The sequence below is a fragment of the Colletotrichum abscissum genome (assembly GCF_030869225.1).
Source record: "Colletotrichum abscissum strain IMI 504890 chromosome Unknown Scaffold_65.1, whole genome shotgun sequence".
NCBI lineage: Eukaryota > Fungi > Ascomycota > Sordariomycetes > Glomerellales > Glomerellaceae > Colletotrichum > Colletotrichum abscissum.
The window spans coordinates 193,541-207,020 of NW_026850509.1; the positions used below are offsets into that span (position 1 = coordinate 193,541).

General features: G+C 53.7%; 2 protein-coding genes across 2 annotated transcripts; one reads left to right on the forward strand and one right to left on the reverse strand.

The window, feature by feature from the left end:
* Positions 1–21: 21 nt before the first annotated feature.
* Positions 22–1,693, forward strand: CABS01_15363 (squalene synthase; the record flags this gene model as incomplete). The annotated part of the gene is made up of 4 exons (XM_060548698.1): positions 22–77; positions 165–1,224; positions 1,309–1,470; positions 1,577–1,693. The coding sequence occupies 4 exons, from the start codon at positions 22–24 to the stop codon at positions 1,691–1,693; spliced, it is 1,395 nt and encodes a 464-aa protein (XP_060391965.1).
* A 4,143-nt stretch (positions 1,694–5,836) lies between these two features.
* Positions 5,837–7,236, reverse strand: CABS01_15364 (subtilase; the record flags this gene model as incomplete). The annotated part of the gene is made up of 3 exons (XM_060548699.1): positions 5,837–6,351; positions 6,414–6,567; positions 6,631–7,236. 3 exons carry the CDS (start codon positions 7,234–7,236, stop codon positions 5,837–5,839), a joined length of 1,275 nt encoding a protein of 424 aa, XP_060391966.1.
* Positions 7,237–13,480: the final 6,244 nt, after the last annotated feature.

Sequence of the window (13,480 nt, forward strand, 5' to 3'; positions counted from 1 at the left end):
CCGCGACGACAGACCGCCATCATGGGTGTCATTTACTACCTCCTTCACCCCAACCAGCTTCGCTCCATCATCCAATGGTACGCCGCCTGACTCCCTCTCACCGAGCACGCGCGCCCAGACCGCTTTGCTGCTTCTCTACCTCACATCTGCTGATACACTTCTAGGAAGGTCTGGCACGACCCCGTCCACCACCGCGATCCCTCAAAGGAAGACCCTACGCTGAAGTCGTGCTTCGAATTCCTCAACAAGACGAGCCGTAGTTTCTCCGCCGTCATCCAGGAGCTCAACCCCGAACTTCTGGTTCCCGTTTGCCTGTTCTACCTTGTGCTGCGCGGCCTCGACACCATCGAAGATGATATGACATTGGATATCAAGGAGAAGGAGCCTCTGCTGCGCCAGTTTGACAAGTACATGGAGACGGATGGCTGGACTTTCACCAAGAACGGTCCTAACGAGAAGGACCGCGAGCTCCTGGTGCACTTTGACGATGTCGTAACTGAGCTGAAGAAGATCAAGAAGCCCTACTACGAGATCATCAAGGATATCACGATCAAGATGGGTAACGGCATGGCCGACTACGCTCTCAACGCCGAGCACAACGAGAACGGTGTTGCGACCATCAAGGAGTACGAGCTTTACTGCCACTACGTCGCCGGTCTCGTCGGTGACGGCCTGACCCGCCTCTTCGTCGAGGGCAACATGGCCAACCCCAAGCTTCTCGAGCGCCCCGCGCTCACCGAGTCCATGGGACAGTTCCTCCAAAAGACCAACATCATTCGCGACGTCCACGAGGACTATCTCGACAAGCGCCGTTTCTGGCCCAAGGAGATCTGGAGCAAGCACGTCGACACCTGGGACGATCTCTTCAAGCCCGAGAACCTGCCCAAGGCTCTCGAGTGCAGCTCCGAGATGGTTCTGAATGCTCTCAAGCACACTGAGGAGTGCCTGTTCTACATGGCTGGTATCAAGGATCAGAGTGTCTTCAACTTCGTCGCTATCCCCCAGAGCATGGCTATTGCGACGTTGGAGCTCGTCTTCCGTAACCCTGCCATCTTCAGCAGCCACATCAAGATTACCAAGGGCGACGCATGCTACCTCATGACCAAGTCAACACAGAACCTCCAAATTGTGTGTGAGGTTTTCAGAGACTACACCCGTCGGATACACAAGAAGAACGACCCGCGCGACCCCAACTACGTGCAGATTAGCGTGCAGTGCGGCAAGGTATGTGGTGGTGTTTCTTTATCTTTATCTAAAGACACATTTGTCTCGCGTCAGAAAGTCAATTGCTAACGGTTGACCCTCCAGATTGAGCAATTCATCGACTCTCTGTTCCCGAGACAGGACCCCAAGCTGCTCGGAGATGCGGCGAAACAGAAAGAGCGGGGCCAACCGGGTATGGATGCAGGCGAGGCCTTCGTATTGGGCGGCATGGTTCTGTTGACCCTCTTTTTCGTATCTGGTCTTATGGTGAGTAGCTCCGAAATTTTCTTCTTCATTTCCCTCTCGTTCCTCCAACATCAACCTTCACCCTCTGCTCTTCTACCCTCAACTCTCAACTGATCACCACCCTCAGATTGGAACTGCCTGGTTCTTTGGTGCACGCTTCGACTCGTTGTGGAAGACGGATAGCATTTACTGGCCTGGCAGCGAGACCGGCGCGGCGACGCCGATCGAGCACAAGGAGCTGTAACTCTACCAGACAGACAAGAACAAAAGTTGTTCTTTGACTGCTACGCTGCATCTGACTGTTGACGGTACATATTGACGAGGAGTTTTCGGTTGCTCGCCGCCGGCATGGCTACGAAATATTGAGGAGCCCATACTAATCTTGCTAATACACACCATCCTCGTGATGGGTTTTTCGCGACGCATCTGGTCTTGTTGCTTTCATATCGATCGTCTGTCCGACATGATTTACACAGTGACATCCACTATCCCTCCTCAAACCAAGCACGGATGTCAAATTGCAATTCAGTCCCATCGCAAGGTGGTCATGACTGTGGTTGTGCCGAAGAAGTGCTGATATCAAAACCCACCGGCAAAGACCCCGTCCATCACGCGGCGGGTACGGGGCGGGCGTGTCTTCCATTGTTCTCGGGACGCGCTCTTTTGCTCCGGCTTGCAAACATTCTTTGACCATGTTCCACTGTTTCACGTGTTTCTTCTTGTGACTGCGACAGGCCCTGTAATAGCCATAAGGCTGGGTCAACTGAAAGCTTACTCGTCTCGTCTGGCCCCGGGGCCTACGGCGAAGAGGTGACAGGCGCTGTCACGGCATCAAGTAGATGAGCCTGTCGCCAAGACCGACATGACCTGTCTCTTCAGTACTTTTCTGGAGGAACTTGTCTCGATTTTGAAGTCCATGGAAGAGCCAAAGCGACGACCGATGTATTCAAATCATCCCGCGGCCGGGGAACCGTTGTAATAAGAAGACACAAAAATTCATAATCCAAGTCATCGTCCCAAAGCCCCCAACTCCAGTCAATTGGTCACCAACGCAATGCAGAAATCACTTGGCCTGCTTGACTTGGCCTCTTGTCGAACATGGACTTGCAGGTCGCGTATAATCAGATGAAGCACGCAGCGCCGCGGTGCCTCTATATGTACCTAATCCATTGAACCCATGGAGACGCCTAGGCTTACCAGGTTGCTGCTCAGTATGCTCTTCTGTCTTCAGGCCCGCCACCAAAGTCTTCCGTCCGGTCTTCCTTTCGTATCGTTGCAGGAGACAGCAGTGCGCAGTTGCAAGCGAAGAAGATGCGGCTCTTGGAAGACGTCTCGGCGTTTATGCGCAAGGCCCGAACCCGGTTTCCCAGGTACTTACGTGATGTACACACACAGGCATACCGGGACCGTATTATGTGTTTTTAACCTTTTCCGCCTTCTCCCCGACACGGCGACACCTGGGTCAAGTCTGGGGAATACATGAAACGTGAAGATCCAGCTTCAGCCTTTTCAGCCCTGCTTCGCTCCCACGCCGGCCATCCCTCCCTTTCTCTCGGCTCGGGTCAGAGACGAGAGGCCGGAAGCCCACGAAGCCACGTGAGTTGCGCGGACCACCTTGGCCTTATCCTCCGTTGTCTTCCCTCTCTCTCTCTCTGCGACTCTCTCGCTCGCTCTCATCCGCTGCGCGCGGGTGGCGTGCGGCGGGGCACGGCGCGCGCGAGAACGGGAGACCCGGGATGGCCGTTGCTGGTACCCCCTTCGACGCCAAGACCCGAGGTCTCCGTTTTGCATAGCGGTGTCAGCGCCAGATTGATGGGGAACGTTCAAGGAGAATTGGGAGAGGCGGAAGGACAACGGGACGTTTCGGACCGGTTAATAAGAGACAAGCGATTCTTGGTATCGCTGAATCATGCTTCAGCCAAGGCTGAGGCTGGATCTAGCTGCCTTCCAGGCTTCAAGTGTACTGTTTATCTATGTTTTGTCATGGTGTGGACATCTCCATCACCATAGTCTGGCCAAGACATCTGTATATATCTGGTATTTGCCAACACTATAGCATTATTTGTACATGCCCTGCTCTTGGCTCGTCCTTCTTGTAAAGATGTGTTTGCGAGAGCGGTCGATCACCACGCCAATGGCAAGTATCTGTCTGGGACGTAGATGGCTTCAAATATGTGACGACGAATGAATGCAGGCACCCTCTTCTACAGCACAGTAATTCCCATTCTCTCTCGTTCTCGTATTGGACTTTTCACAGGTCGTCGGATCTCGCATCTCCCCTTCCCTTTCCCACCCTGGTCCCGAACACCCATCTTCGAAACGTGACCGTAGAACAATGGGCTCCCGGCGTACTGCTGAAGAAAGTCATCCCCTTTCCTACTCCGTTTCTCCGTTTCCCTTACTTTTTTTCCCCCTTCGGACGCCGGACCACAAACGAGCAAGGACGCATCTCTAATTTGTTGCTTCTGTGCGTGTGTGTTGGAGACGAGATGAATCCGCCCGCGTGCGATGGTTGTAGGACTGTACGTCGGTCCTTTGAGCTGACCACATGCTTTTCCCGCGCATCTTACCTCATCTCACAGCCATCAGAGATAAACATGTGTAAGTGGTATTGAATGGGTGCCTCTGACGCACTCGCACCTCCATCCCATCTCCTTCCATCCTCGCCAACTCTATTCAGTTTCCCCCAACACCCAAAAAAGAAGGTTAAGAAGGAAGGGGAGGGAGGGAGGGAAAAAGAATCCCCCCATGGAACCTAGTTTCGGAACCCGTCATCCGCGCAGATGCCAACGCACCATCTTACTGAGAACGAATCGGGAAAGACATCATGTCCGTCCCATAATGTGCGACATCAATCTTCCATCTTTCGCCTCCACGGCCCTCGGATAACGGATAACGGCACGCGGTGAAGCACCTCAGTCTTCGGGAAGCACCGTGTAGAGAGGAAACAACACATAGCAGATGCGAGAGGGAAGGCACTACGCCAAGTTCATCCCATTCCTCGTATACCTTAATCTCCAAAACGCGAGAAACACAAACCTTCACGCACACCACCCTCCACCACGACAATTCTCGCCCATGATTCTTGTCCGTCTTTAGGTAGTCCATCCTTTCCGTCCTTTCCTTCCCTCCTCGGGGAGTTGCGAATGTTCTTCTCCCACCAAACTTCCCCAACTGTCCGGAATATGTCATGGCGTCATTCGCGTTTTGGGTTTTCTACCGGTCCTTTTGTCGTAAGGATCAGGCCGAACGACGCACCTCCTCATATCACCTACCTGTGGAAGTCTAAAGTTGACGTTGACTCTGTTTGCGTTCACTGGAAAGGAGCCCGCAAGGAAGCCGCTGAGTCCGTATGTAGAGTTGGGGAAGAGACAATTGTAGCTTGATCAATCACCTAAAATCGTCAGATGTAGTAGGTTGCGCAGAGAAGGTTTCCTGCTTGTTGACGTGTAATCTATTCGATGAGATACACAACTGCCATCGCCTTCCTCCTTCGACGTCACCTAGGTTATGTGGATATCGAGGTCAGGTGACGTGATGATAGCGCTGAAGGCCGTTGTCATTCACCAGGGGCAGATGATACCATCAGAGCTAGCATAGGGTGTGCGTGTCGAAGGGCTATCGTCGCTGGACACGTTGATACACTCACTTACTCACAAGGCAAAGGCAGTATCAAGTCAAGTCGCAAGGCAGAGTAATTTGTTTGAACGTGAAAGTGAATAGTCCGTAGCTGTCTGCTCTCATTACCAAGATCTCATTTCGAGAATCTCTGTCTTAAATACAATGTGATTTTTTGGTCTCAAACGAAACCAGAAAAATGTTCAAGAAAACAGGTTTTAGAGAAAAAAGCGAAAAGGAAAGAAAAGAGTTGTAAGAAAACCCAAGACAGAACGAATTTTCGAGTCCTGATGAAGTGGTACGAGGGAACCAGCCCGTCGAGGGTTTTTCTACTCTTTTGGGGTCTTTTTTCTTTTGAGCCTGTTTTTTGTCCTTGAAATGCGGGTTTGAAGACCCTCTCTTTCTTGCTTTGTGTGTCTTCTCTCTCTCTCCTTTTACATACAATTGAAACCATCCGACAGACACCCGGAAACCCCAGGTATCCCATCTTGGATGGTGAAGGCTTGTGCTTTGCTTGCTGGTCCAGGCCGCGCGCCAATGCAGTGATGTGTGCGAATGACTGGGTATCCTCTAAAATGCCGTGAATTTGTGTTCATCTCCCCCTCGAATATAAAAACACATGGGGGAGAATCACTTATTAAACCAAGGAAAACGTGTCGAAAAAGTCAACGTGTCGCCATCATGCCTTTTGAGGTTTCCAATGAAAGAAACGCTAAAAGAATCCACCAACGCGGAACACATTGGGGCATTTACCATCAGGGCAGAACTTCTAGAGCTGTCCGTTGTTGGCAATCAGGTTGGTGGTGCCAGCAGTGTTGCGCTGGACAGTGGCACCAGAGGCGGTGGCGAGAGCGAGCATGCGGTCGGTAACAGCCTTGACGGTGTTGAGGCCCTCAAGACCCATCAGGTAGGCGGCAAGGCCAGCAACGTGAGGGGAGGCCATGGAGGTACCGGACAGGGTGTTGGTGGCGGTATCGGAGGTGATGCCGACAGAGAGAATGTTGACGCCGGGGGCGAAGATGTCGACGACAGTGCCGAAGTTGGAGAAGGAGGCCTTGCGGTCGTTGCGGGCATCAATGGCACCGACAGTGATGGCGTTGGGGGCGGAAGCGGGCGAGGTGTTGGCAGCATCCTGGTTCTCGTTTCCGGCAGCGACGACGGGGACGATGCCAGCGTTGTTGAGAGCCTGGATAGCGCGATTGACAGCAGCGGAGGCAGAGCCACCAAGAGACATGTTCATGACAGCCTTGCCAGTGAGGTTCTTCTTGGCGACGTCGTCAATGACTTTTGGTGATGTTAGCTTCGGAAATTTGCATAGGTTAAACTGTGGGGCTGTTGAAACTTACCGAACTGCATGCCATCGAGAACACCAGAGTTGGAGCCAGCACCATCGCCATCAAGAACCTTGACGCCAATGAGGTTGACATTCTTGGCAACGCCGAAAGTCTGACCACCAATGGTACCAGCAACGTGGGAGCCGTGTCCGTTCTCATCAGTGTCCTGGTATTTTTCATTAGCCTCTCATCTTACTCACTCACTCTTGAGACGATTCCTGGTACTTACGACGTTGTTGATGAAGTTGGCGCCAAAGGTAGCACGGCCCTGGAACTCGGAGTGGGTGGTAAGGATACCGGTGTCGACGATGTAGGCAGTGATACCGTCACCTCCTGTCTGGTCGAAGACGTAGCCAGCCTCACCGGCAGCGGCGTGAGACATGCGGACAAGGCCGGGGGGAGCGTTGGTCTGGGAGACGGTGGCGGAGATCTTGACCTTGGCATCCTGCTCGACGTAGGCGACCTCCTCGGCGTTCATAACGCTCATGATCATGGAGTCATCAGCCTCCATAACGGTGGCGCGCCACGCGTTCATCTTGAAGTTGCGGGTAGAGGTGCTGAGGGAGCGGCCGTCAAGGGAACGCTTGCCAATGTTGCGCTTCTTGATGGAGGCAGCGAACGAGGACATCTTGGAGGTAATGGCATCATCGTCAAAGGTGTTGTTGTAGACGACAATGTACTTGTTGGGAATCAGGTCGGCGGCGTTGAGGTTAGAGATGGGAACGCCCATGAAGGAGCCAGAGTCGTTGGTGGAAGCGCCGCTGTTGCTGAGGCCGAAAGGAGCGGCGAGAGCGGCGGGCAGCACGGCTGCGATGAGAGCGGTAGCGCGAACCATGTTGGGCGGTTAATTCGAGGGGGTTTGGTGGTGTATGTAGATACGGTGAGGTTGTTGATATTTAAATAAAGAGAGGATACGGGAGAGAACTAGCTCGTCGTCGTCGAAGAGGTCGTAAAAAAAAAGTACTGATGAAGAAAAAAGTGCCGAGACCGCTGGTCTACTTTTCTAATTTGTGGCGGTGGTTGACGAGGAAAGAACGAGGTCTTGTCGTCGGGGTTGGGAGGTTCGGCACGGAAGGTGCGAGCGAGAGAGTGACTCGATGAGGTTGGGAAGGCGCGAATGAGTGCGAGCGAGAAATGCTGAGAGAAGGAGCAACCAAGAAGGATTCGGATACCAGTCACGACACAAAGCCCTTGTTTACTTTTTTCTCAAATCTTTTCCAATGCGATAAAAAGCTGCCGTTACCAAGTTAAAACAAGGTGTAATAAAAGAGTAGTCGAAGAAGCGGAAAGAGGAGGCGGTAGGTTGTTTTGGTATTTAGCTAACCGGCCACACGGAGGAACGTGAGGATGAGGATAGACTAAAAGAAGAGATTTATGGAGGATGGGAAAGAATAGAGAGAGAGACGGAGCAAGAAGAAGTAAGAGACGGAAGGCCAAGCACAGCTGGGCAAGATGGAGAGGTTGTGGACAGTAACTTAAGTATAACGACGGACGATGAAAAAAGAAGGGGACAGGAGGAAGCAGGGAGTACGGATATTGGGACTAGGTGGTAGGAGTAGGAGTAGGAGTACCCAGGAGTAGGGGGATAAGGTAAGGTACATACAAGGAGGGAAGATGACCGGGGGTGTCAGCGGTACATGAATCCAGGTACCTGCTCTCAGCATCCGTACCTTGTAGCCTGTCCGTACGCAGTCCCTGGCCCAGGTTTGTCACTTGTGCGTGTCTCCATGTGCGTGTGTGCTTGCTTGGTGTGCTTTGGTGCTCGACCTTGACCTTGACCTTGACCTGGGGCCCTGAGGTGTGGTCTTTGGGTCCTGGAGGGGTGTGTGGCGTGTGTGAGTGGACCACGCGAGGATGTACCTTTGTGACATTGTCTGGATGGATGGATGGATGGATGCTGCAGAGAGAGACTGGACAAGGACAAGAGAACGAACGACGGACGAGGTACTGGCCCCGAGGTGTCTGTATTCGGTAGCGAGAACATCCGTACAATATGTTATTCTCTATGCTGTCTCACTCTCACTGCCTCATTGCAGGATCGTGAGGTGAGAGAGAAAAGATGCAAAAGAGACAGGCCGAGACTGAGGCCAGACGGGGCAGAGAGACAGTGCTCAGCACAAGTGAATAACGTCAAGGTACCTGATGAATACGGCATCTCGAATTCTGCACAAAAAAAAAAAGTGGACGGGCCTTCGAGGCTCTGGGCAACATCTGCGGCAGAACAAGGAGTAGAAGCCGAGAAAGGGACGAGAAAAGACGGGACAATTAGACGACGGCGAAGACTTGGATCCAGTGACCAGCGGGAATTGGGAGAGGCGACGGGAGAGAAATGGTGACGGACGGGGAAGACGGGGGGACAGCAAGGAGGGAGAAAAGGTACGTATCGGCCAAGGTGGGCTGGACCTAGGACCTGGAGACGACCTGGAGACTCTGCCCAGCGCCCAGCGCTCCAGCGCACACTGCCCAGCGGTGCTGCCGCCAGCCTGCGAAGCCTGCGCGTGTCTGAGGAAAAGGGGATACGTACCGAGATATCCGTGCACCGAGGGCTTGGCTCCCATTTGGGGTTGATGCGAAAAGCCGCGACTTTTTGGCAATATCGGTGCCGGTGCCACGCCGCCCAGCCTGTGCATGGCATTACGCTACATACTACGCGATAGAGTGAGCATGGGGAGGTGGAAGACGAGCAGCAGCATGGCGTGGCGGCAGTTTGGCATTGTGCACACTCTGTGGCAGACACGTCGACTCCTGCTTCTTACGACTCCGTTTCCGTATCACCACTGCTGCGAGGTAACCTAACCCTCATCCTCCGTATGCCAGAGACTGTAGTAGGCGAAGAGAGCAAAAAAGGAAGTCAGGAGGTTCAGACCGATTACCCACACATTTTACTCTCGGGAGGAAAGTCCCAGGGCCGCTCTTGGCACTAGTCTCAATCAAGGCTTGTGCTTCACCTTTTTCTGGTCGTCGGAAGGGGACTGACGACCGGGGTGGGTTGCTTGTGGACTTGTGGAGAAAGTCGACTGACTGATGCTTCTCCCCGAATTGTACGCAGTATGGGCCATGCCATGTTATTGTTTTTCCAATATTGATCTTTTTTTTTTCTGCTTTGTTCCATCGTTGGTATCCACGGTAAATCGCCGCCGGGCGGAAGAAAGTATGAAAACACCACACTGTTGTACGTAGGTGACGTACGAATTCAAACAATGAAGGGCATGCGCGTCCCGGGGTGGAGGGACCGCACTAAGGCAAGGTACAGAATACCACACGGCGGCAGTCGGCGGGATGGATGGATAGATCCAATGGTGGATGGATGGATGGATGGCGTTGGCGTTGTTGGCTGTTGGCTTCGACTCACGTACGGCGGCACGCCACAGTTCGATTGGGTGGTGATTGAGATTTACCACATCCCCCCAGGTACACAGTTACACAGGTAGGCACACAGGGTCCATTCCCGGGGCGCCGTCGCAAGACTTGCGGCACCCGACTGCCAACCGTTCCAGCCATCGGCGAGAACTGGGAAATTTGTGGCATATTTCCTGGTAGTGCTCCATGGTCAATGGCGCTGAAGGTTCTGGACCTACCCAGTTGGGTGTTGTCTCACTCCCTTAACCGCAGGGTAATCAAAAAGAGACGCCACAAGAGCGGCAGAGGCGCCGTTTTTCAAGGGAACGGCGTCCGCTGCAAACCGCCGCCTCTCCGTTCACCTGCGCCTCTTCTCTCTCTGTGCCTCACTGCCCCGCGGTCTCTTGGGCGGCCAGACGGTGCTGTCAGTGTCTGTGACTGACGGAAGAAGACTGTTGAATCTGGCTCGCTGACCACCCGATCCCATCCATCCATCGCGGCGAACCAACAATGGGAGAAAAGGTCGGATTGTGTGTGCAGATGTACGGCGTGTGTGTGAGAGAGATGGGCTCATGCCATATGGTTGGCTCTCCCCGTCTCTCGGATCATGAAGGTCTCAGTGCCAGCACAAACCTGTGACAATGCGCATCGTTGCTTCTTCTGATTCTATTAGGTTCTTTCCCACGCTTTGCGTTCGTCTGTCTCAACCCAAAATTTTCTCATGTCGTATACCTACCTATTTGCCTCCTTCCTCCACCGGGTGGTTCTGGTTCTTCAATTTTCCATCGTCGTGGCTAGGTTATCAAGGCAGGAACAAGAGACATTCAGTGGGGGCGCCTACCTTACCCCGTAAGGTAGGTACCTGCCCTCTGTCTCTCCTTTCTTCCCTCCCCTGGGAAAACTGGCAGGTGTCCAACCCAGGATCACAGTACGTACCCCCAATTAAACGGTACGTGCCCTCTCGCTCGTCACGGAGACTAACCTCGCAATGGGGAAAGCGTCAAGCCGTAGCTGTTCCCCTTTTGGGCGCTGCGGCAGCCAAGCGCGCTTCTCGTTGGCCGTGCCAAGTCAAACAAGGCCGCCCCTCTTATTATTCACCCCCTTGGTCCTGCCCATCCTGGATTGGTAGGCCCTGGCAAAAGTCGATCCTCCCCCTCCAGGGCTCCGTCATCCTTTCTTCTCCCCTCCACTAGCGCCGGTTTCGACCCTGTCATTTCGACTAAATCTGTAACGTCCAAGTTCAGCGCCTCATCGCAGAAAAAAGGAAAGAGGGCTCCGTTGTCAGCTTCCTCATCGTCGTTGTTGTCCTCCATGGTCGAGCTTCACCTTGGAAAAGGCTCCAGTGCTCCACAGAATGGTCCACGTCGGCTGCCCACGTTGCCCAGTCTCAGTCGCCGTCTCTTCGGAGTTTTACCGTCGAGGTTGCTGTAACCGTACCTTATCTCAGCAACCATCTGTGTCTTGCAGCCCTTTTCTCGCCTTTTCCTTGCTTGTTGCTATCCGCGAGTCGCCGTTTGCTTGTCCCAGTATCAAGTTGCACGCACTCTCTGGCAGTCTGTCTGGACTCGAATAATCAGCCGGGCTTGTCCCGTCACCTCTCTGGACCGCAACCATCCCGGTCTGGCTCTAGTCCGCAAAGCCCCCTTACCTCAGCTTTGCTGCCAGGCTAGGGTAGGTGGCCTTGAAGCTGTCAAGTCAAGCACCATGTCAGGCCTCGCGAACTGACGGTACTTTGTCCGTATGGACCTGTGGCAAGGTGTCTGTCAGTCCCTCGACCCTGAACCTGCCTGCTTGCTCAGCAGTCAAGTTAGACCGCTGAGCAGTTCAGATTCTCGACCTAGACCCTCCCTCTTGTGAATCGTATGCCCCCTACATAGTATCGCCCGAGTCGATGCCCTCATCAAACAGTCTTCGGCTTCTTGGCCTTGTCTCCGTCAGCGCTCTCGTGAGTCTCGTCGAGACTCTCCTCGTCAGCAGATGTCTTGACTCTACGCTGTACCTCTGGGCATGCGTCGTCCATATCCCCTCCTTTCTCCTCATATTGTACAAACTTCAGAGTCTCTGATATACAAATCTCCAAACTTGTGCAACCCTCATAATCGTACTCTCCCAAGTTCCACCCCGGGCCATGCTTGTAAACCCATGGATGCAGCCATCATGTACAGATACGCTTTGCATCTGCAGCCTTCACTTTGTCGACCCGTCATCCAGTCCTCTTCTCCTGCCCCTACTGTACCTCTTCCCACCCCCTCGAGCTTCATCATGTCTCTTATTCGTGAGGTCCCCCGTCATCGACTGGTCCAGTTTGTACCCACTCATCCCGGGGGGGGGGGGGGGGGCTGAAGCTTTTCTAATCTCGTCAACCATCGTGACGATGTCGCCGCCGTCACTACCGACTGCCGTGTGCCGTCCCCTCTTTCTTGGCATCCCTGACCTCCCATGTGTTTTTCTCTTGCTGTCCCTCTCATCCGTACACGAGCAACGGTACGACTGAGCATTAGCAAACCTACCTTAACTCCATCTGCTCCGAGGCACCTAGCACGGGACGGGGGCCGTCAGGACGACGCACGGAGGCCCCGATCTTGACGTGAGCATAACTCAACTTACCTCTCACCACTCGTGTCTTGCGGCTTGGCCAACACGGTGTAACGATAAAGGCCATGCGCCGTGATGCTTTCCACTCCTTCCCCCACAACAAATAACAGACACCGACTGGCTAATCGACGACGTCAATGTAACACAACGTGTGCATCCTGGCCTGCTTAGCCACCGTCAAACAATGAACTCGCAGTCTGTAGATATCGCCATTCAATGCGCAAGAGGCAAAGCCGATCCTCATCAGTACATGCTGCGTCAAAAGGATTAGGCGTCATGCAGAAACGTAAACAATTCCAACGCCGCCGTCTCTTCAGTGACGTTTGGTCGAATGCGACCCTCGAGGAGGTCCTTCGCCCAAGCTCACGAAACCGTTGAAACCGTGCCCTCCCCTCCCTCCCTCTCCCCAAGCCTGGGGTTAGACTTGGGATTGTCGCGGGAGATTGACGGACGTCTGTGGTATCGTTTTGGCATGCCGTGGGAATCGAAAGGGCAATGCGGAGAACGGACCAGAAGAGTGAGCCCAGGCCGGCCGTGGTCGTCGTTGTCGTCCGAGTTGCAAACACCACCGTCTGCCCCCCTCAGCCTCAGACATCTCATCCCCCCTGCTGATGCTGCTGCCACCACTGCACCCCATCTGTCAGACATGTTGCTTTCCCCAGCCCAGTGCAGCGCAGCATTCGGTGGGAAATCTTGACGATCTCTCGTCGCAGGAACCCAAAAAAGAAGGTCAGAGGGAACGCGCCAAGGCCATCTCCCGTCGTGCAGCGTCGGTCGTCTTCGAGACTCCCCCAGGGGCCAAGCAAGCAACAAGGCTTAGCTAGGTAAGATGCATGTAGGACGTGTCCTCTTGTCGACGGTATGAATACTGTAGGTATCTGTAACTGGTAATGTCTAGTGACACAATAGCCCGCAACGTCTCTATGGCCCGTGGCATCGGTTCGTATTCGACACTTCAATGTTGAATGTCTTACACTACATGATCAAGACATTTCATCTATTGGACGCCGGCTGGCACAATATCCAGCTCCTAGATGTTGCAAGGTTCCTTGCTCAGAGTCGATCGGCAAGGTTGCTCCGCCCTCTACCCTATTTTCGACGTTAATGCGCCCAGACCGAATGGTAAGTCAGCGAACCCCCCCCCC